The 24,825-nt window shown below is 40.0% G+C and overlaps 2 protein-coding genes across 2 annotated transcripts; both read left to right on the forward strand.

The window, feature by feature from the left end:
* The first annotated feature begins 5,676 nt into the window (after positions 1-5,676).
* On the forward strand, positions 5,677-11,892 carry LOC120795003. The gene is made up of 6 exons (XM_040136433.1): positions 5,677-5,805; positions 7,544-8,175; positions 9,408-9,738; positions 9,885-10,063; positions 10,160-10,396; positions 11,529-11,892. The coding sequence occupies exons 2-5, from the start codon at positions 7,565-7,567 to the stop codon at positions 10,389-10,391; spliced, it is 1,353 nt and encodes a 450-aa protein (XP_039992367.1). The 5' UTR covers positions 5,677-5,805; positions 7,544-7,564; the 3' UTR covers positions 10,392-10,396; positions 11,529-11,892.
* Positions 11,893-16,468: 4,576 nt separating this feature from the next.
* Positions 16,469-22,855, forward strand: LOC120795016. Its single transcript, XM_040136454.1, has 5 exons — positions 16,469-16,799; positions 19,901-20,533; positions 21,039-21,369; positions 21,500-21,675; positions 21,810-22,855. The coding sequence occupies exons 2-5, from the start codon at positions 19,929-19,931 to the stop codon at positions 22,027-22,029; spliced, it is 1,332 nt and encodes a 443-aa protein (XP_039992388.1). The 5' UTR covers positions 16,469-16,799; positions 19,901-19,928; the 3' UTR covers positions 22,030-22,855.
* The last annotated feature ends 1,970 nt before the right edge of the window (positions 22,856-24,825 follow it).

The following is a 24,825-nucleotide window of genomic DNA, read 5'->3' on the forward strand; positions in this document are numbered from 1 at the left end:
CAAAATTCACATTTTTGCACAGTCAGATGACTCTGGGATTAGCAATTAATTGAAATTATTTAATTGACGGCATGTCCGTTAAACAGTCTATATCTTAATTTACATATTTCTTCCTAGAGACAAATATCCAGTTTCTATGGATAAAAGACACTTTGCCCTGAGCTGCTTTTGTTATCATTTGTTATCATCTTACTACATTTTTCCATCTAATAACTTTTGCAAGTCTTGATTAATCAACCTTCGAAAATCAGCACAGGATCTAGGAACACAATGTGAACAAAGGTAATAAACCAGAAAGATGCAGCACTAAGGACACAGGTGAAAAAGATAATCAACCATGCAACACTGTTGGTGTATTCTGATGATTTTGCTTTTAGTATGTGTTTTGTCCTCTGGGCGTTACTGTAAAACATCACCATGAAGGTTAAAATGAACACATTTGCATCCGGTCACTTCCTTTAAAAGGATGGGTCTTTCATTGTGAATTGAAAGTCTCCACAAAAGCTTCCTGCGGCTTCTGTCCCCTGTTCTGTTTGACCTGATTTATCCGTCTATCTTCTCGCTGGCTAAGCCTTGCAGCTTTCTCTATGATCTTGTCTAAATTTACATCTCTCTACATGCCCCTCTAATCGTGGCTGAGGAAAAGTTCTCATTGCTGCTGATGAAAGAGTAAGAGGTCGATCAAATGCAAACCAGGCTCTCTAAAGCGTCCTCTGCATCACGCATCGCTCTGTCTTTGTGGCCTCCAGCTCCGAGCAGCACCAGGAAGGTCTGAAGGCAGCACTCCCATGAAAATCAATGATCAGACTTTGGTATTACTCCATTAAGAAGTGTGAGAACATTTTAGACAAGGGTGGGGTGGGGGGATTCACTGGATGGTATCTGATCGACTAGAAAGACCAGAGACGTTCGTCCTTTAACGTCCCAGATACATTAAAGGTGTGGAATAAAATATGCATGTCAGCATAAATCAATGGCGTGCGGCGGTGTACACTGCAATACAATACACAGTGAGTGTCAGCTGGGAAAGAGATTATAGAGCAACAGTACCTATCCGATCCAACAGCAACAAAACTGCAGGTCTTAAATTAGTTGGTGAGCAAAAAAATCTGTACAGGCTTAAATATGCTTTAATCACTGATAATCTATGTTTCAAAGGTGCCCTGTGGAGCTTCTGACCACTAGTAGGGCAACGGAGCAATGTTTTTATTAGTGGGTTTCCCCTTTTGACTGTGTGTCGTTTTCGCCTTATTAGAGCTGCGCTAATCAGTATTTTCATATTAACAATCAGTAAAACAACTAATGGTGTGAACGGAGTTGCGTGTAGTGATGAACCCGCAGAGAATTAACACCTGACTCCACAGCTCCGCTCAGCTTTACCGAGCTCTTAGCGTCTTTTAGCTCATAGTTTTGGTTTTACAGCCAACAAATTTCTGGTTCATATCACTTTCACTGCTCTAATCACTGTACCTTTCAGCAGCAGGAGCCTCAGCTCACTATAACTCATGCTGTTAAGATAAATTGTACCGTGGTAATCTTTCTTTTTTTATTTCTTATTTCCTTTTTGTTATCATAGCAATAACAACGACAATCACATATGTTCTTTCATTTATAGTACTACACCTTTAATTTCTTACATGGATACTTTCAAAGTCTCATTTAGTCCTCAGTCTGTTTCAACTCCATTTTATGAGTGTAGTTGAGTTCCTGCCTCCACATTTACCGAGCGACACTTTGGATCCTGGCTTCCAGAAGCAATGAAGATGCTGAAGACAGTGGAAATTCAGGGAAAGAGTAAATCCAGAGCTGGGAGTAGATGGTGGTGATGGTGACGATGAAGCTTGAAAATCAGAAGGCAGTGGGATAATAGCTATATATTTCCAGGTGTTACACATTGAGTGTTTTTCCATTGTAGAGAGAGAAAGTTAAATGAAAATAATAATGGGGATGTGCAGGTCCTCTCATTTCTATTTTGGCAGGAAGCACCAGGTAGAAATAAAGCGGACATGTAATAACTAGAAACCTAACAGAAATACATTGAACAGTTTGCACCTTAACCTACTGATATGAAAACTCTCAATGCCACCATCTGGGGAAACAACCTGGCAGGTTGTATAATATGTAGATTCACAAGCTTTCCAGAAACTACAGTTAAAATATAGTACAAGGACAGATAAAAGTGTAGCAGAAGTTCACACGAATCATCCTACATGTGCTACATTTTGCTGTCTGAACTTATTCCTTACAGCAGTTGGAGACACTGGCCTACCGTGTTTGTGCAGAGCAAAGCGGTGCTTAGTTAGCATATAATATAGGCAAAACAACATATGCAAAGCTGCTGCTTTTATACAGCAGTCACTTTTAGGTTTGGTATCCACTAGCGAATCCCTCTAACTTCTCTCCTGGTTTCAAGTGTTAGATTGATTTGACATTAAGAGACATTTTTTTTTCACTATTTAAACTCTGCAGGAAAGGAACTTCATGTACCTAAATTTTATACTGACGGAATTTAAGTACCCTGCCTCTTGCCCAATGTGTGCTGGGTAAGGCACTGGACAGGTACCGGTACAGTAAAAAACGGTAAGAGAACAATGATGGATTGATCATTTCCATGAAACAATGGAAATGCAACTGTCAAGATGTCCTGTGTAAATAAACAACAGTGCTTCAGCTGGCAAGAGCAGTGATGACTCAACGACCCGGAACAGTTGCACTTGCAAGTGTTTGCAAGTAAGGATGGGTCTAGATGTCAAAATGTTCTTGATAGAGGAGAATTGGTTTGCAATTGTATTTATTTATCTAGTTTTTTATTAAAAGAAAGCATATAAACTCTTTAAATAAAAAACATTTTACTTTTGGCTCACACAATACTACTACTACTCTTACTACTCTTGCTACACATAAAGGGGGTCACATTCACTGCTGCTCAAAAGCCAGTGTTTTTTATCTTAACAATGGATCAAAAATAATATATGTAATGTGAAAGGGGTCACTTGTAGTGACAAACCCAACTCTGCAGTTCCCCTCAGCTCTGCATAGCTTTTTAGCATCTTTCAGCTCATTGTTGTGTTGGTTTAACGGCCTGTAGTTTAACTGTTTTAGCTCACTCTCACTGCTCTCAGCAAAAAACAGAAAAAACCCTTTAAAATCCACTGTTAATACCTGCCCAGGACCAGACAGCAGACAGACAAAGTTAGCAACCAGCTGATGAACACAGTGAGCAATGTCAGTCAGTTGGTCCACCTCTTTGGTCCAGACTGAAATTTTTCAACAACTATTGGATGTACTGCCATGAAACTTGGTTCAGATATTCAACGTCCCCAGTGGACGAGTAATAACTTTGTGTTTCCGCTGACTTTTGATCCAGCCCAATCAGCGGGTCAAAATTTTAATTTTGTCTAAACTAAGTGTATTCCCATCAGCTTCAACTGTACTTTGTGTTTAGTGGTAATTAGCAAATGTTAGCGAGCTAACATGCCAAATAAGGGGTGAACATTATACCTACTGAACATCAGCTCATTAGCAGAGTCACTGTGAGCATGATAGCGTGCAAATTTTAGCATTAGCTCGAAGCATTGTTGTACCAAAGTACACTCTCACCGGGCCCCTAGCATGAACTGTAGACTCTTAATCTTGTTTTTTGATCCTGCGAAACTTGTTGGAGGATGTGTCCCTGTAGTACAGTATCAAACTAAAGTGGGTCCTGCATTATTACTTTATGATGTGGCCCTGTCTTTCAAAATGTAGTTTTAAGACCTTAATATTGTGGTTGTAGTACAGTGGTTGCGTTTAATCAAAATAGCACAGCCTAGGAAACAGAAAACCTGGGACCAGGTAGCATTCCAGGATAGGAGCACTGGTTTAGTATCTGTGCAAATAATGAAGCTGCTGTTTATAGGCTGCCGTGTGCTCTTCTAGATTGCACCAGATTCAATTCTGCGGGGAAATTATCAGTGACTTAAAAGAATGAATCAAACAATTTAGGATTCCCAGTTTCACCTATGCATTTATATATATGTATATATATATATATATATATATATATATATATACATATATATTTCCTCTATGCATATATTTACAGTATCGGGTATGTTCACTAGCAGTCCACGATAAATATATTACAATCTGATATGACTTTCATGGGGTGGTATATGTTTTTATCTTTCATAGCGAAGATGCCTGTTTTTAAGTGCCATCTGTCATGATGAGAGCACAACAAATACATTGCACCCAGGGCCCAACTGCTGCAACAGCAGGGGATCGTGGTTTATGTTTGCACTCCGGTGACATCTGCTGGTAGAAAGAAGCATCTACTCTCAAAAAAAGTTCGAGTCCCAGTAACAACTATTGCCACGACCACCAATACCGGTTGTCCCAACCTACATGAGCTGGACATGGTGCAACATGTAAAGATTAAGGGGCAACTATACAACAAACAGTGCACAATTAATAAATATCTGCACAATCAAGAACATTACATAATGGTGGTGCATTAAAAATGCTATAGGAGGTGTTATTCTTCAAGAAGTGTGAAAGCTGTTTGCGTCAACATTGGTTTTGGCTTAAAGGTCAGTGGCACATTGAGAAACACACCGGACACTGGATGTGTTCATGAGCTGTCTTTAAAGAGCCCATATGTTTCCTTTTGTGTTTGTTGTTGGCGCTGAGGGTCATACAATGATTTATCATCATCATAATTCCTGTTATTATATCCAGTAGTGGAAAGTAATTATGTACATTTACTTAAGTATTGTAGTTTTTATTTTTGCTTTATATATTTCCATTTTCTGCTAATTTATTCTTCTATTCCACTAAAGTTGAGAGGGAAAATGTAACTTTTAGTGCACGTCATTTCTTTGACAGCTGTAGTTACCAGTTACTTTGCAGATTAAGATTTTTAATACAAAAAACATATGATAAGATTATAAAACACAGCACATTGTTAAAGATCAAACCAGGGGCTTGCCAAATTGTTCACTTGCAGTGTCAGTGCCCCTCAGATGTCTGAGTTGTTCCACCGAAGATACATTTCCCCTCTAAACTTCTGATGGTTTCATTCAGATTCATTCCGAGGTCAGATTTTTCAATATTTGAAAAAATCATTGAAATAAATAAATTGATCAATAAAATAAAGGGGGGAGAAAAAGTCTAAAAACTGACATCAAATTCGTGCAGCAGAACTTTGTTTTTTTTTTCTTCCGTCCTAACGCCTTAATCCATCTCACGACCCTTCAAATGTAGTTTTTGTGACCCTTTGGACGGGCCCAATCCCCACGTCGGGAACCGCTGATCGCAGTTGATATCGCTGAACCTCAGCCACCTGCAACGATCAAATGCTGCTTACACACTGACGCCGCTGCTCCAATAACATCATCTGCAATAACATGTCAGTCACAACGGCCTTTTGGCTGCAGAACAAGTAGTTTTACTCCTGCTGAGTCATACATTTTGCTGATATCACCTATGTACTTTGACTTAAGATTTTGAAAGCAGTACGTTTAGTAGTAGTGGAAGTAGGCTTGTTTTCCTTTTCTCTTTCCTTTTTTTACATTGCGTTATTGGTACATTTGCATCTACGCTTACGCCACCTCCCTCGCCATCGTTATTAGGTGAAGCGGGCCCGGCAGCCGGCGTCACTCGGACACAGCGGCGACGCCTCCTCCTGATTGGCTGCCTTGCACTTTAGGATGATCTCGTGATTGAAAATCTAGTAATCGCTCGACACCTGGGCACGTCGCAGGCGCGCTTTCGTCTGAGGCCGGACCTCCGTGCTGTTTGCCCGCATGATTGATGGAAACTGAAGTAAGTCGCTTTGTCGTCGGATATTTCTGCCCGAAATGTCGCTGTTTAGGTACCGATACCTTGTGCCAAGAGCTAATTCCAGCTGTTTTGCCAAATCCCAGCGGCGATTTATCGAAGGGGATTTTCTGTTTCCTTGTGTTTCCTTTGTCTCTTTTGTTGGTTGTTGTTCCTTTTGTGTGTGTGTTTTTTTCTTTTTTTTCTTTTATGGTCTGTTGCTCTATAACTTTCAGGTAAAACATGTTGACAGTCACTTCGTTCAGATGCTCTGGCCAAGGGGCGCCCTTCACCTCTCCGGCCGCCCAGTCCATCCGCAATGCTGCCGGAGCAGCACGGAGCTGCGCGTATATCTGTGAACTCTAACGCACATCTGTAACCCTAATCTTTTATACCGCGGATGCACAACAGATAAAACTTCATGTGCCACTCTGACCTACAACAGACGTGAAATGATCTCTTGGTTAAATTGTGTTTTACAATATTGGCTACAATCAAGCAAATGAGCCTAAAATATTCCCAGTCTGACAGTCAAGGATGCAGCCTGTTTGAGTGCAGACCCGTGTGCTGAGATGAACAGATGAATTCTAATGAAGATGACTGTGAAGGCCACTTAAAATACACATTCGTTTACTATCAAACAAAAATGCTTTCGACACTGCGGTTTTAACGCCATGGTCCCCACTAGACCTTTACGAAAAAAGGCCATTCCCGAAGTGGTGGTGATTCAAACTGAACATGGTCAATTACTGCAGTGGCTCAGCTCATTGATATGTAGATCATCAATCAGCAAACCAAAAAGGCTCGTAACTTTTTAAAAAAAAAAATGTGTTATGATATTGTTCATGTGTTCATTGTTGAATCCAGTGTAGTGTACAGTAGTTCATTTTTGATTTAGTTTCAGCTAAACTTTACACGGGTAAGTTCTGACTTTTATCCCCACCTCCACCTGCAGCAGCAGCAGCAGCAGCTCTCGGCTGCTTCAGTGAACGTGACTGTTCACATGTGGTGCAGTGCTATACCTACATGTTGCGGAGGGCACTATTAACTATGGATGTCCTCCCTGTTTCTTGCCTGTGTCAGTGCTTTGAACAGCTTAGGGATATAGTGGTGACTGAAAGTTACTGTACATTATTTTACTATAAGATGGGGGGGGGGCATGATAGTAATCAAAGTTGTTGAGCAATTATTTTTCTGCTACATCATAGTCCCTCCAGACGACCCTACTAGGGTTTGGACTCATAATTGACCTTTTTCATCCCACTTGAGTTTGTAAGCTGGAATCATCATCATCATCATCATCATCATCATCATCATCATCAAAGCAAAGTCAAAGCAAAATAAGTAATAATGACACCCAGATTTGTAACTGTTGGTTTTAGGAGGATGTTGATGCCACTAAATATTGAAAAAAAAAATCGGATTGGATATTTATTTATTTATGTATGTGATTCTTTTTTTTTCTCAAGAATTCTGCTTTGCCAAGCTCTAACAGTTCTTAAACATTTTGAGATAAAAATGGAGCACCAGGCAAAATAAGAATATAAATGTGCAAATTCAAGAAAATTTACATTAGAGAGACAGCAGGTATTGTCTAGCCGGACCTGATATGAGATAAGCAGTGGTCTTAATAGGTAGAACAGTATGGCTTCTAGCTTGACTTTATCAAATCTGAAATGTGTTATCCGGCTGAGTTTCTTAAATGTCTTATACGTGTAATGATGACTCTAACGTCTGTCACCAGGATTCTTCAATCTTTGGCTGAATGGACAAGTGGAAAAAACTTAGATGGAAGTTTTTCTTCCTCTTCGTTGGCATCTTCATCTTCATGGTTGTGGTTGTGAGATTCCCTGGGACATACAGGGCCGTCCCGAAGCCAATCCTAAACCAGCGTCGGGTTCCAAACCCTTGCCCTCTATGGATCTCTGACCAGACTATCACCCCGCTCAACAATACCAGGCACTTGCTGGTTTCAGCCTTCATGGATCAGAGGGTGAAAGACTTCGATATACGCATCATTAGTATATTCAGAAGAGACTCAATTCATCCCCTTCGCTGTCTTTTTTGCTGTGCAGGCCTGTTATCAAATACAACAACTCAATCAAACATCGAAGAACACTCGGACAACTTTGGTTTTCCTTTCGTCACTACAGATGTCATGTGTAGGATTCCTCAAAACTGCAGGGCTACACATGTCAGTCTTGTGAGTCAGACAGATGGTGTGAAGGTGTCTGAGCAGATCTGGCTCCCCATAAGAAACCAGAAGAGCGATTGGAAGGAAGAGAGAGAGTTGCAATTTAACTTTACAGTATGCATCTCCAACCTGTTTGAATTCAACAATGTACTTCAGTATGCCCAGACCCTGGAGATGTACAGGTCAGCACTTTACACAACACACAGAATACAGAGGGTAGACATAGTAATAGCAACACCACCACAAAGTACAGCCTCAAAAATGAGCTGAATTAACCCTTGAGTTTCTAGAAAACTTTAATCTTACAAGGTTCAAAGGTACTATTCGATGCAGGGCTCCTACTATTTAGAGAAATGTCTTATTAACTTTAGCAACTACCTAAAACCAGTTGTTTTTTTTTTTTTTTTGTGACCACTTGGTGTGGAAAGATTGATTTCCACACCCAGCACAATTGTACAATTGGTGTTGCGCCACTTATTTGCCTCTGTTATATTGTTGGTAGGCCTTTAGGTGAATAATCAGAATTTTTTTTTTTGCTGTAGAGTAAGGAAGCCTCTTTTTACAAAGTTGGAAAAGTTTCTGTAGAACCCAAAATACTTCAACACATGGCTTCTCAAGTACTTTGGAGTTGTGATTGTCCGATTAGCTCAGCTTTTTTTTTTTTTTTTATTAGCTTATTTTACTGATAGGTCAATAGTGCTTGCGATATAGGTCAATCAATTTTTAGAGCGCCCCTGCTGGACTACAAGAAACTACTTTTTAAAAGCTCTGTGTTACAAACTGTAAATTTTGAATCCAAACGGGTCTTATTTTATTTATTTACCCACCCTCAGATGAAAGGTTGAATAAAAAGTGACAGCCCTGCTACTGAGTACTGTTGAGATGCATTGTTGTTTGTGGCTTAACACTAACAAGTGATAGTGGTATAGTTATAGTGGCATCTAGCCCTCCAGGTAGTTTCAGCTTTATTTGTCTGGGTTGTGAGAATAGCTATAATATTTCCATCTCGACCCAGTTTTGAACAAACACAAACTAAAGTCAGAAGGTGACTACCTGAAGACCTAAGTCAGTAAAACTACCAGTATTGTTTGTAGTACAATGAAATCTTCAGCAGCTTTGGTGAAAACTGAGAATTTCTCAATTTCTATAAGGTAAAGGTTTTAAGTTGTCCAACACGTTGGAGCAAGCTCTAAACACAGCTTGTTCCAACAGGCTACGGTGGCCAAAAAAATCAGATTTGACTGCAATGATTCAGTGGATGTCACAAAAGTTGCTCAAATCCATTTTAATATCTGGAATTATGGGAATATGGAACAAACTATTGGATACCGCTAGAGTTAAATGACAAAATGTGTTTTTGTCTTTTTTGTTTTTTGTAAATTTGTCTGAACAAACCATTTAACCTTTGCCCCAGGTTGCTGGGTGTGGACAGAGTGGTGATCTATAACACCAGCTGTGGCCCAGAACTCGACCGCCTCTTGCAGACCTACAGCCAGGAGGGCTTTGTGGAGATGGTTCCCTGGCCCATCGACAAGCATCTGAACCCATCTCGTGGCTGGCTCTTCTCAAAGTATGGAGGGGAAATGCATTACTTTGGCCAGCTGGCCACGCTTAATGAGTGCATTTACAGATCCATGGACCGATCACGCTACGTCCTGTTGAACGACATAGATGAGATCATAATGCCATACCAACACAACAGCCTAACACCTCTCATGGACATGCTCCAAGGGCAGCATCCAAAAGTAGGGTCTCATTTTGTGTGCATTTGAGAGACACTTGAATATATTAATATCCGTACTTGATGATCATATTTGGTGTTTACGGCAGGCTCTTGCTTTCTTTTCTAAATTTATACTGCATCCATCAAACTTTACTCCACGTTTTGCAGGTTGGGGTGTTTCTCGTTGAAAACCATATCTATCCCAAGAAACCCTTTGAGGAAAGTAAAAGGGGTCCCCTGCCTCAGTGGAGAGGGGTGCCAGGCTTTAATATTCTGGAGCACATCTATAAGTGGGAGCCTGACAGAATGGCACTGTACCACCCGTACAAGTTGATCGTTCGGCCAAGGTAAACAGACTTTTCAATATGGTGCTTTGTATCGACAGCGTAGTAGGTATCATAGCAGCATTCAGATAATGATCTGTGAATGTCTGTGCTTCACAGGCTGGTGGAGCAGACGTCGGTGCATTCAGTGCTTAAGACGTTTGGAGAGCAGTTCAGGATTCCACCGGAGTATTGTCACATTGTTCACTCTCCACTGAGCACGCCTTCTGTTCAGCCGGTGGAGAAGATCCATGTGGACACCCGACTGTGGGACTTCAAAGACAAGCTGATCCCTATTGTGAACAATGTGCTGAGGAGAGCGGGGCTGATGGACGAACGCTCAAATGGATAATATTTGTAATTGCATTTATATATTTATCAATTATATCTACAACATATTTAGCCATGCTAAAACTATGGTTCTATGCATGGCAATTGTCCAGACCGAAATATCTCAAATTATTAGATGGACTAGTGCAGTACCTGTTCAAAATGTGCTTTTTATCTAATTAATAGTTCAATGTTTTATTCAATCATCTAGTTAGATGACCTATCTAATTTCCACGTCACTGCTGTTACATAAAAATTAATAATAACCCTAGTGTCAGATATCTGATCAGAAAATACTGGACCACAAATTCAAAAGGATTGCTGTGGCATATGCATACAAACCCACACACCTAGATAACACTAATGCAGTGTAATACAGTAGGCCTGCAATAAATCCAATAAACATTAATCCTTCCTTCATGAGTAGTAGATTCAATAAAAACTGAACATTATGTTCAGTTTTTATTGAATCTGTTTCAAAGAGGTGTTTTATTTTAATGGCATATATATATATATAAATATATATATATATATATATATATATATATATATATATATATATATATATATATAAATTTTTTTTTTAATATAATATAAAAATTTCATCCCATTTTTAAGAATTAAGGCTGACAAAATATTAGGCGTTTTGTAGCTGCAGCTTGTTTTCTGGGGAATCCGTGCTTTGACCGGGCGCATCTGTCTGTGTGATGCGCCGTTGTGTAATCGATGACGTCGGCTGAGTGGAAGAGTCACCCTAACCAACTGTAGTTTGTTTCTCTCTCTCTTTTTTTTTTTTATATGTTTCTTGAGAATCGCTGTCAACACTGCACTTCCTTGGGTCCTCAACAATACACACGTGAAGTTTGAATTTGATTCGGATGAACTGTTGCCGAGAAACTCGAAAGACAGTCAGGGACTTCTCCATTTATTAGTGGGATGTTAGCATCCCGACATTACGACTTAGCTCAAAGCAAGGGTGTGCCTCGCAGAGCCACTACCATGGCTGTATACTCTTGGTCTTGTTTAAGTTTCTGCTGAGTTCAAGCAGAGAAACAATTCCCTGGAAATGGTTTGTTGACTTTTCTATTAACCAATTATTATTTTAGCTGAAGAACATAAAACCGTCTTAACCTGTTTTATGCATCTGCTGTCATTGCAGTCAATGCTGCTTTGCTCCTCCAACAACCTACCACCACCAGTGCCAAGGCCCTCTGGGATCTGTGACTGGCTGCTGTTTAGTATATGTCTCATCACCAAAGCCTTAAATATGTAACAAATTAGTGATTTAAAGTTTTTGATATTGCTGTAATAAAATGAACTTGTGTGTCTACCCTTAAAAAGCGTCCCTTTTTACAAAGAAGGAAGAAGGAAATACTATGCGCTTTGCTCCTGTACTTAATTTCATCTGGCACAACAGGGTATCCTTGCATATGCCTGTGCATGCACATGGGTGTCGGCGGGCCCGCGACCCGGACCACTTGACCGACAGAAAAAATAATTAAAGTAATATGTTTCTCACTTCATGTTGGGTTTTTTTATACATATACATTAATTGCTGAATTATTCAGTAGGCAACTGCCAATACTTACCAACATCCTTAACATAAACTGGGTTTATATTGTTCTTGCAGTTTTAAAAATTGGGATACAATTTTGAAAACATTTCAGATAAAAATAAAAAAAAGTCATTATAAACAATGATAAACATTCCTCGACAAACAGCCTATATAAACAGCTTTTCAAAAGCTTTAAAATACCCCCAGTTTTTCAGTTTTTATTGAAATTTAAGCATTTCAAGTCCAATGAATAACCTTAAGTGGTATAAAAGGTAAGAAGTAAACTGCATGAGGTCAAAAAAAAACAAAAAAACTTTTGCTGATTACTTACAAAAACTCTTGTCTGTACAAGGAAGAGTGTAGGGACATACTCCAGGTTATGTCAGAACTACCTTAGAGGAAAAGTACACGACAGTAGGCTTCAAAGGATGGAATGACTTAAACCCCATCAAGCTGGTTTGGGATGAACTGAACAGGAGGGTGAAAGCAAAGCAACCTTTTTGTGGGAACTTTTGAAACTGTTGAGGGCGGTGCCAAGGGGATAGGAGCCTTTTGTAATTTTCATCCAAGGGCGAAGCATACCGTAAAGTTTAAATCCCCAAATGTGTTCATTGTGACACGGTAAAGGTGAGAAATTTGAGTTCCAGAAAGGATGAGGTTTGTCGAACTGATCAACTCAATGCGAACATCAAGGAGCCAAAACTTACCGAATGATCCGACAATAGTCATCAAGCTGTGGTGAGACAATGCAAGAACTGATCTGTTACTTATACTTGTATTGGTTCACGGCCTCTTGGATTAAACTTAGACTGTTACTGGTGAAGGTTAAGCATTTCATAGTTTTATAGTCCTCTCTATGCTTTCTTTCCGTCACATTTTTATATTTTCTACTTCTTCACCACATCAGTACAACCATCCCCTGCTTTTTCTGGGGCTCGAGTTATTTCTGTCTCCTGCAAGCTACAATATGTGTATGATTCTAGTTGTTAAAAATCTAGTCATCTTTATGGTATCTGAGTGCTCTATCAAAAATAATCATGTGTATTTTTTAAATCCTGTAATCTTATAGTTTTTTCTTTAAAATGTGTGCAAAAGTTAGCCTTTTATCCTGATAAAGCCACTTGATTAACCGGATGGAACAGGCCCCAGTTTTCCACAGATTCAAACATGAAAATTTCCTCTTCCCTCCAGTCTGAAATTTCAATGGCAAGTAAAACCAGGCTCCACATTGGTCTGACTCACCGGACGTAGGCTGCGGGTATAAACCTGCCACTGGCTGTGTGCCTGCTGCGTGCTGGAAATGGCAAGTTTTGATTTGGGTTTTGCTACCACACAGTCAACAAACGTCTTACACTGTTTATTTGCTGTCTTTTCTTTGCGGGGAATTACCTATTTCAATGACAATGATAAACCTACCCACATGCAAATGTTCCACCAAAACAAGTCCCCCCCCCCCCCTGCACTATTTTGCAGGGGCACCACTGCTGCATCCTGGGCACCACCCAAGACGATTGTGATTGGTTTAAGTGAACACAAACAAGCCAGAGCGTTTTTTTTTCCCCTATAGCAGAATGATAATGGATGCAGCCAGACCATTCTCCAGCGCTGACACAGCACTGTGGAGAATGGTCTGGCCATGCGAGACCGGCTCCACATAGACATTGTTGCCAAAAGGACAATTATGTAGCTTTTTTGTGTTTAATAACTGAAAGACTTGTTTTTGTGACATGAAGTAAATTGTCCTTTAAACATGTTTTTCGTTTAAATATAACATTCTGCATACATAAAAGAGAAATACATATAAAAATGCGTATTGTATTTAACTTTATTTCTTTTTTGATATGATTTTATTTAGGCATTTTAAATTTTCCATAGAGAGAGTGCTGACTGGAAAAAATAACCCAATTCTTGCTTTCCCTGGGGAATTAACATGGCTGTGTAATGTATCCAGTAAAAGGGAATTTATACTTTTTCAAGACAACAGTGTGGAGGCTGAGTAACTGCATGAGAGCCACTAAAATCAATACTGACAACCTGGATCATTTTGCAGAAATGCACACAGAAAAAAAATCCCATCAAATTAAGGCACAAAAAGCTTTCTGCCCACCGGGTTTTTGCGTTCACATTCAGGATTGCAAATGGTCCAAATTAGATGGTAATCAACTGCAGGGCCCTGGTGATGCCAATGCACGCCGTACCTACAGTAAGACCAAAGGCACAACCTTGGGCCAAGCTACAATTCTGAACATGGAAAGAAAAGCCTCTTAAAGAGCTGCTGCATATCCCACCAGTAACAGAAGGAGAAGCAAACATGTAACAGGAAATTGTCACCACACAAGTTTGGTTCAGAGTGTGTGCACTGACTGCCTGTGAAATACAGGACACAAAGGAAATTACGAAACATTTCTCTTTAATCCCTTAAATTAGAGTCGTTCTTTTTAACGTGGTACCTCTCAGGTGAGTTGGAGTGGTACTGCAGTACATCCAGCATTTGACCCTTGTTCGTTGTGCAAGACATTTTGATAAAATAAAGATTAATGAAAGATGATCCAGAAAATGATCTTTTTTTTTTTTTTTACTGGTTATCATGCTTTCCATTAATAATGTCCGTATACATAAAAAAACACCACATCAATGCTTTGAATAATATACTAACCCAATAATTATCTATAATTTCCTTGACAGACATTATAGTCTTTGACGAATATTATGTTATATAGAAAAATGACAAAAATTCAATTGACTCAATAGAGTAACTAAGCTCAATCATATTTTTAATCACTATCTTTACTACAAAGAGCACTGTCCCTTACTGCATCATCTTTGATTAATGGTCAATTCTAGCTTTTTTTTTACGAGAATCATCTGTAATTAAGAACAGGGCTTTTTTCATCAAGGTGCATACAGCCCCAACAACTTCTGCAAGAAAGGTAGGACAGCTTGTTTTTTGGCCTGAAAGGAAAATCGGGGGCAAAAAAAAAAAAACCCTTCTACAATGAGGACACTGGTTTACTGGTTTTTTGGTGATGACTCACACTTAAACTGTACAAGTGTGGAAGCAATAGTAGTGGTCTAAAGTCAGTTGTGGAATGTAACAGTACAATTACTCAAGTAAAGTACAACTTTAAGAAAGATTGTACATTTCACACCACTACATTTATAGTGTAGGCAAATGCATATATTACTGTGTTTTGCAATAATGAGTACTTTTGCTTTTGGTGCTTTAAGTACATTTTGCTGCTAGAATGTTTGTACTTCTAGTCGAGTAAAACGTTGAATGCAAGACGTTTACTTGAAACGGATTATTTCTACACTTTTGTCTTGGTAGTTTTACATAAATAAAAGATCCGACTGCTTCTTCCATCACTGTCTAATATGAGCAAAGTGGGAGGCCACCCTCTCAACACAATATCAATTTGAATTACACCTGAGAGATCAAGCAAGACCAAAGGCGCCATTTCCGCTGGCAATGGGTAGGTGTCGCTGTCATCCCACCACATTTTCATTTTTATTCACTGACTAAAAGACCACTAAAACCACAGTTTCCTCTTACTTGCTCAGAGTCGATCAAAGCTCATCTGTGTCACCTCCAGTTATTACTCTATTACATTGCACACCATTTAAGTAGTGAATGATATGGGACTACTTTTCAGGCAACACACGCTGTCCTCCCTTCCTGGTCAAAGTTGCTGGGGTTTTATGCGGCCTGTGATGAAGCCTGCAGACATTACTCAGGCCTGAAAAAAGTCCCAAAGTCCTCTGCATTTTAGTTAAAAAAAAAAAAAAAATCATATAGCTGTTTTTATTTACAGATAATTCTCCTAAAATGATGCTGATGACCAATGAAAGATAATGCAGCAAAGGATGGTAATTTTACAGTGAAGATGGGAATAAAACATTATATTATTATTTAAAGGTTCATTCTTGACTTTGGAAATGGTAGCTTGAATTTTTGGTCAAACATTTTTAACATAGCACAATAATATTTATCGAAAGTTAATGGGTCTCTGTCAAAGAAATTGTGGGTGATTATTCGGTTACTGTATTATAATGCACCAATTTATCTGGCTTTGTTTTGGTATATGAACACTGTTATGGAAAAAAAATGATAACCTTTGTAATCGTAATTGATTATTTGCCAGAAGATAGACATTTATATACATGAAGCAAAACATCTCTTTCGTCCTTTTTGCTGCTGAAGAACCTCGGACTTCCTGGTGCCCCCCACCACGACCACCGCCCCCCTCTGGAGCCAAACCGACGCTTGAGCGAGGCGGAGTTTTCAAAACTGGAACTGACTGATTAATAAAAAATGGAAGAAAAGGAAAGGTTTTGAATAGAAAAAAAAAAGCAAAATAAAAAAAATAAAATAACTTCCGCCTTCTCTGCCTGCGGCCACTGACATCAGCTAATATTCCCAGGCACATGTCAACCTGATTCAGATCCCAGCAACATCAGTCCGGCTCCTCCTTTTTTTTTTTTTTTTTTTTTTTTGGCTTTTAAAGTTCACCAAGCAAAAAAAATGATGCGGAATGTGTGCATCAGCCTACATGGTGTTAACCTCAAAGCAAGACGGGACCCAGCAACCCGCTCCACCTAACGTACTGGCTGAGCTAGAGTGTTTTTGTTTTTTGTTTTTCCCGTTTTTCCTCTTTCCTTTCTTTTTTTTTTTTTTTTTTGTTTGTCTGCCGAAACTCACCTCCGTCAGGGGGGGCCACCTGGGGAAGAGACGGTCACGCCCAGACCTCATCAGAACGAGTAGAAAGTAAAACCCGAATAACGGGGACTCGGATGATAACTCGCCCGGCCCCGTGCGTCGTCAGCCGCCAGCTGCCCTCCGGCAAGAGGACCGCGCGGACTCCGCTTCGGCTCTCAGTGAGTTACTGCATGCTGGTTATCATATTCACATTAATGGTAAAGCTGATCCCAATAAGTCTAGGACCTGGAGTATTTCTCCATTTCCTCTCTACTAAGGGGAAAAAAAAAACCCAAAACGCTACGATTTTCCTTGAATTTTTCCTGTGATTTTATCGCGTGTAGTACTTTTCTGTCCGTAATTAAAAATAAATATGAAGACACACAGACATTCATCTTGCTGCCATGCCGTCACTGGTTGTCTGTCGATGTGTTGCTTTTCAGTTTCTCCACTGAACGGAGAGTTTATGGCCCCTTTGTGTTCTACTTCCCGACAGATGTATCTTTAATTTCTCCTGTAGGAAATTAACAGCGTATCCTAGTCGTATAACAAGTCACATGAGTATCGACAGGTCTCCCCTTTTTAACTCTGATCACACAGTAAGAAAAAGCTTGTTAACGCCGTTTTTCCTAAACTTTACTTTAGTGTCCCTGTAGGTACTGGGGATTTACAGGACATACTCAGGGGATCAGTCATGTCTCTTTTCCTCTAAAATGCTTGTTCTCCACGGTTTGTTTTCCTCTACTAGTACCAGCAGCAAAACCCATAACAGTTGCATGACTACCACATTCACACCAAATTACACTGTAAATCGCAGGCTGTATTATAAACCGCTGCCTTGTGTCACTGATACTATAACTACTCCAAGGAATGTATACTTGCTGAACACATCATGAAAATAAAAAGCCACTCTTCTTTTAGACCCATCAGTTACAGTAAGTCTGTTCGTTCAATTTCCTAGAACTGTATGCAGCAAAGCAGACCCGTTTTTTTTTCTTTTCTTCTATCAATCATCTTGCTATCATGGCCACAATCCAGAGTGAGGATGAAAGTAAACCGCTGTACACCGCTTCAGCATTTCTTTTCTCATACTGCAAAGGTGTGCCATTCTAATCTTTATACGTAGCCTAAGGGCAGAACTTTTTTATCATATACTACTGTGATTTATTTTGTGAAGCTGTTAGGAAACCTTTTTCCAATGACACGCGGATTCTCCGAAGTCAAAGCAAGTGGTTTATTCCCGCAGCAAGGAGACAAGTCATACAGCAGCGCAAGACAGTACGGCAGCAACGAGTTGTCTCCTTTCTCCTTCTTCCGCTATCCTCTGTGTGTGCCAGATGGGCAGAGGCTTGTATTCTCGCTGACATATATCAGTATGCACGGTGAAGATAGTTATTGGCTTATCATACGGGGAGGGACAAATGAGATGGCCTTGAGGAGACGAAGAATGCCCTGTTCCTCTCTGGTATTCACCTCCCCCCCTGGGCGCAGCCTCTGTTGTCATGCGAGAGTTGTACAGATTCTCACACAAGTAATAATACGAGGTCAATACGAGGTGATTACACAGTCATGAGCATAAGAAAAATTTTTCTAACAGAAGCTCCCCAATGCTTTATCTTAGGCTTTCTTCCTCCGTATAAACAGTATCCCTACACTCGAGCACAAACTGATTGATTTCTCATCAATAATTGTATGAGGCGTATTTGCATGTTGATAATGCCTGTGACTGCTGTGGCTGTTAATCTGGTTCACATCCTAAATTCCTGGAGCAGCTCCTAATCTCTGGGTTGATTGATTCATGAGAAGAATTTCCTCACAAGACAGATTTTGTAACCTGCAGCTGTTCATTTGGAAATGATTCGTGTAAAACTACCGCTAGCTTGAATTCACGACCGCTCTGATTCCAGCATCTGATGAGCTTCTCCATGCCAACGGCAGTTGAGGCTCATGGGTAATGTAGTATTTAGATCCATCCTCCATGCCAAAATGACGGAAAAAAACATGCCTTCTCAGAATTTGAAATTGAAATAATTAAAACTAGTGTCCACAAACTAGTGGCTAGGTAATGTAAGCTTCTCAGCAATAACAAACTAAATAAAGTAGAATCTTCAGTCTTGTAGCCAGATATGATAACTCTTCAACAAACAGAAACTGAGAGCTCAGATTGGTCGCTGTCATAGATGCAATCTCTAGATTCACAACGAGAGAGCCAGAATCAGCTAAGCAACCTGAGTCCCTACATCCCCGTAAACTGCAGTCGGTCCGCGCTACAATTACGGACTATAATTATTCAAGTCACAGTTTACAAAATTGCCTTAACTTAAGGCGGCTCATATAGCCAGCTATCGTCTACGTTACTTATTTCAACTTAAAATAACCTCTTTGTGCATCTTGTAATAACTTCAGTACCACAAAGTAGACATTTTACAGATCACGTAGCTCTTACTGACCCACTTACAGTAAAACCACTGTATACACATAATAGTACATATTTACTGATAAAAGGCGTAACTGCAAAGATTGATCTTGGGATTTTAATCAATCAATCAATATTGGATCATTCAAATAAAAATCGCCTACACATATACATAGATTTCTCAATATTTCCTTGTGGGGAGCAATGAGGTATTAAAGGTACTATATGTAAGTTTTTGCTATCGCTACATAGCCAACATTAGTATTAATAGCTGTTTACTTACCAGTCAAGAATAAAAATTGCGAGTTTAGCATCAAATCTCCTTCCTTTACTTGCCAAAAAGTGTATTCAGCGGTGGAAAGCAACGCCATAGTAAACTCTTGTTTTGCTTCTAGTTCTATCACTTCTTTTTTTCTACTGAAGTCAGCATGCCACCCAGCTAGCCCTAGCCCGTCCCATCTCGTAATACCAGTTTGTGATATTAAGTCTCTGTAGTGTCCAGTCAGCCCTCAGTTTAACATGAGTGGATGAAGAAGTAACACAAAAAGAAATTAAGTCTGATGCTTAACTCGCAACGTTTCTTCTAGAGTGGTAAGTAAACAGCTGTTGATGCTAATGTTGGCTATGCAGCGATAGCAAAGACTTACATATAGTACCTTTAATGCTGTGCATGTCTTACATTTACATAATATTCTATTCCACATGAGCTGGCTAACTGAAATAAAGTTTGTGAGTTTCACTAATCACAATCACATCTGTTAAGGATATTGCCGTAACAGCACGGTCCAGCATTAGCCATCAGTGTGTTTGCTTTGTTCGTCAAATATCTAATCTCTCTAACCGTGGTTCGTACTTCTGCCTCAGGTTGGGAATCTATCTCGTCTGTGGCTGGATGGATAAGGCAAAAGAATTAAGACAGAGGTTCTTCTTCCCATTCATTGCTACCATCATTTTCATCTGCATCATCGTTGTGAGAACACCCAGGATGTACGGGTCGATGCCAAACCTGCGGGGGCCCCAGAAAACTTGCCCCTTTCAGATCTCTCAGCAGACCATAACCCCCCTCAACAACACCAAGCACTTACTGGTGTCAACCTACATGGACCAGAGAGTGAACGGTTTTGATATACGAATCATTGGCATATTTAGGAGAGACTCCATCCAACCTCTTCACTGTCTTTTCTGCTGTGCAGGTTACTTATCAAGTACAACAACTCCAGCAACCATTTCACAACACTCAGACAACTTTGGTTTTCCCTTCGTCACTACAGATGTCATGTGTCAGATTCCTCCAAACTGCAACGCTACGCACATTGCTCTTCTGACTCAGCCAGAGTGCGCGATTTTATCTAACCAGATTTGGTTACCCATAAGAAACAAAAACACTAATGGGAAGGAGGCGAAAAAGTTGCAGTTTAACTTCACAGTCTGCTTCTCTAACCTTTTCGGAGACTACAACAATGTGCTTCAGTTTGCACAGACCCTGGAGATGTACAGGTGAGCACAGCAACAACACCACAAGCCACTGTGTCAAACATGAGCTGAACCACCTTCTCTCTGACACCGTCAAAAAAAAAAAGCTCATACTTAAGTAATACTCTCATACTGTTATAAATCAAGTTGGAATAAACTTAAACTAACATTTAATTTGTTCAAATGAACTCAACCCCAACATAATGTTTAAGTCTGAGATACAGTGAGCTCTGACTGCACATAAGCATATGTCCATCCATCAGCAGCCAGAGACTGTGTCTAAAGTAGGCAGTCAGATGGATTGTACAGGTGATGTTGCTCAACTTGTTTTTGCCTTATACAGTGGGTAAGCCACCAGGTGAGTTATCAGATTTGTTTTGAATGATGAATATCTTGAATAATGGGAATATGAAACAAAAACGTTTTATATAGCTGGATACCACTAGAGTTAAATGACAAAATATGTTGTGTTTTGTCTTTTTTGTTTTTTGTAAATTTGTCTGAACAAACCATTTAACCTTTGCCCCAGGTTGCTGGGTGTGGACAGAGTGGTGATCTATAACACCAGCTGTGGCCCAGAACTCGACCGCCTCTTGCAGACCTACAGCCAGGAGGGCTTTGTGGAGATGGTTCCCTGGCCCATCGACAAGCATCTGAACCCATCCCGTGGCTGGCTCTTCTCAGAGCACGGAGGGGACATGCATTACTTTGGCCAGCTGACCACGCTTAATGAGTGCATTTACAGATCCATGGACCGATCACGCTACGTCCTGTTGAACGACATAGATGAGATCATAATGCCATACCAACACAAAAACCTGATGTCTCTGATGAGCATGCTCCAACAGCAGCATCCAAATGTGGGTTATTTTGGGTGTGCATTTGAGAGAGACAATTATTGCATTAATATCCAAACTTTAAGATCACAAATTTAAATTTGTAAATAGTTATATTGTCTTTCCATCTTCCATGCTTTATCACATTCTGTAGACAGGGGTGTTCCTCATTGAGAACCACATCTTCCCCAAGAAACACTTTGAGCCAAGTGGGAGGTTTCACCTGCCTCAGTGGAGAGGGGTGCCAGGAGTTAATATTCTGGAGCACATCTACAAGGAGGAGCCTGACAGAAACATATATCACCCCCACAAGATGATAATTCAGCCAAGGTAGGGTGAATTTTTCACTGAAATCTACTCAATCAGAACCCACACTCAATGCTTTGACTGGATAAACAAAACAGTTGGCTACAGGTCTTTTTGTGAAACAATATATTAGTTATTTATGTCTCTGTGCATCACAGGATGGTGGAGCAGACTTCAGTACATGAAGTACTCAAGAATTTTGGACAGCATTTCAAGGTTCCACCAGACGTTTGTCGGATCATTCACGTCCGCGTGTGCCTGCAGGGGTCGTTAACGCTGCAGCAGCTCCATGTGGACAAACGGCTGTGGGACTTCACTGGAAAACTGATTCCAAATGTGGACAAGGTGTTGAAGAGAGCGGGACTGCTGACATCATAGGTGCAGAGCTGATGGATGGGACTGGACAGACACTCAGATGGACACAATGTACTGAGCAACGGCCACAATGCTGGTGCTGATGCAGTGAACTACACTGAACTGAATGCTGCTCAGCTGTCAAGAATGCTAAACCTTTGAAGAGCGGTAGAGGTATTGTGTGTAGTTCACTGTGACTAATTGGTTTTGTCACAGTTAACAATTGGTTAAGTGTTGGGCCCGTTTAAATCAGTGACCTTATATGAAAGTCAAGGGGTCACCAAATTTACCGCAGTTTATCCTGAGGGGGACATGAACGTCTGTACCAACGTCATGGAGATTCATCCAACCAGTGGACAGGCCAATATTCCCAAACTGCTTGCGTAACAATAAAAAAACACTAGAAATCCTTCTAAAATTGTAAAACTTGTGGTGCAATAGAACACAGAAAACAGAGAAATACTTGCAGATACAATAACTACAGTAAATAATTAAGCTCAGTAACCTCCTGGTTTCCTTGAGAAGTCATCCTGGATGTTTTTTTTAATCGAGTTATTGATAAATTCTGTAAACTGTACAAATTAAATATTTTTAACTATCAGCCTAAAGGAAGTGGGACTTTTGTCAGATTAAGGAGAACCGTGAAAACATTGTGATTTCTTATCAGTCTGTCGGCTCGGTAGGTTTTATACAAAATAAACAAGGGCGTTAATAGTTCTTTGTTCATGTGAGCATTTGGTCAGGCAGCTTTGTGGCGTTTCTGTTTACAGCTAGGTGTGAGGAAAATGAATGAATTTTATCAAAAATAAATGTGTTCTAAACACCTCAGGGCATATTTCTGTTAATTGGTTTTCTTTTTGTGCACACTTCATATTTAAAATATACATGTCTAATACATATTTTATAAATATATATTTAAAAGATAATATGTAACTTTTTTTTAACCAAATGGTTGATAAATTGCTGGTCCGTCGTAAAATACTAAAAACAAACAAGAAAAAAAAGAAGCGAATCATTTTGCTTGTTCAGCATGAATACCTGCTTATCAAGAACTTCAGACAACAGTGGGAACATTTAGGGAAACACAGCCAAGGGATTTGCCTGTGAAGTACAACTGTTCAGCTTCCGTCTGTTCACAGGTGCTGCTAAGAGTAGAAATTGCTTCATTAAACACACGACCGTGCATATGAGACACAACGGAGGGGAACACACACACACACACACGCCCACTACAGTGCAGTTTTCCCACTTCTGTGTAATTTGACAGGATAAACCAGGCCTGAATAGAGAAGCCACATTAGAGCTGGATAAACTTTCTTCTAGGAACACCGTTGACAATCCATTGTTCACTCTTGATTCATTTATTCATCTTTTGAGCCCACAACATTTTCTTTACAGAAAGCGGAAACCTGGACTGGTTTTGAAGGACCAGGTTTTCAAAACACCTGGTCCTGCATGGGAGTTGTCTCAAATGACTAAGGACTTTATCTGTTTGTAAATACTGCATTTCTGCCACACGTCAGCTTCTATTACCTGCTCAGATGTCAGTGGGTCATGCAGCATTCAAACAGCTGAATGGTTTTGAGTTCTTCTATCACATTTTTCAACACCTGCTGAACTCAAACAAGCTCCAGACCAAAAAGGTCCAACTATCAAGCAGCAAGAAATGGGAATGAAGACCTCTCTCGACGATACTGCAAAACTATTCTGGAGCCTTTCAGTCCCTTTGCAATTTCATGTTTTGCTAATGCATAGTTCCCAGGCAATGCTGGAAATGTTATTGTCTTAGTGTTGGTGGAGATGAACAGCAGTATTTCGGCTGACAAAGGCACTGTCAAGGGAATGGTACAGTTAGGAAGAAGCCTCTGACCTTGGAGATAACGTGCAGTCTATGTAGGAAAACTTTTTAAAGACTGCTCAAGCTTTGCCAAACCGCTAAGAGATGTTTTACGATGTTATTTTACCAGTTCAGTGTAAATAACACAATTAAACCATTTTTCAGCTGTTGGTCCTAACAGAGTAAAAGGCTCAAATTCACTTCTCTTTTACTGCACATGTAAAAAGTTGTATAAAGTCTTTTGTGGCACAAGGGGGATGCATGACATCCAAGAGACTGCCTCAACTGATGTTACCCGAGTCCGCATTGGCTGGTGCTCAAAACTACAAGTTTGGCAATGAGACAAATCTTGGGATGTGGAGTAATAATGTTAGCAGACCTCAACGGCCCCCACCTCATCTCTGCTAGATGCTTGTCGCTCAAGGCTACATCAGCGGCTACTAGCATAACACACCTGAATCTCTGGCAGAATTGTCAGTAGTGGATTTACACTGTGGGTAATGCAGGCGCCAGGCTTTGGCAAGGAAGAAGAATGCAACTGTCCACTGTGACGCCAGTGTTATACGAGTGCAACACTAAATCGATCGAGTTCTCTTTTAAAAAACCCACGACTTACGCTCAGTTGCCATTCTATAGTTACACCAAGCTGAAACAAATGCAGTCTAATACAACACTCCTGTAATAGATCCTACTTCATGAAGGTTATAATGTTCATGTTTTTTTGAAACTCTTAGAGAGGTGTTGAATCAATTTTATGGTCATTTTGGAGGCTGCAGTTTGTGATGCTGTTGAACTGTAATGCGTTACACCGACAAGCGTTTCTATTATTTTGTCCACCTCATGTTTATCGGTGAAGATAGGCAAAATAATGAACACTCTGAATGCAAAATAGTTCATCACCACCAGAAAACCACTTCCTCCAAAATGACCATGAAGTTGAATCAACACCTCTCAGAAACTGTTTGAATAACTATTCAAAATTA

Source organism: Xiphias gladius, chromosome 10 (genome assembly GCF_016859285.1).
Source record: "Xiphias gladius isolate SHS-SW01 ecotype Sanya breed wild chromosome 10, ASM1685928v1, whole genome shotgun sequence".
Taxonomy (NCBI): domain Eukaryota; kingdom Metazoa; phylum Chordata; class Actinopteri; order Istiophoriformes; family Xiphiidae; genus Xiphias; species Xiphias gladius.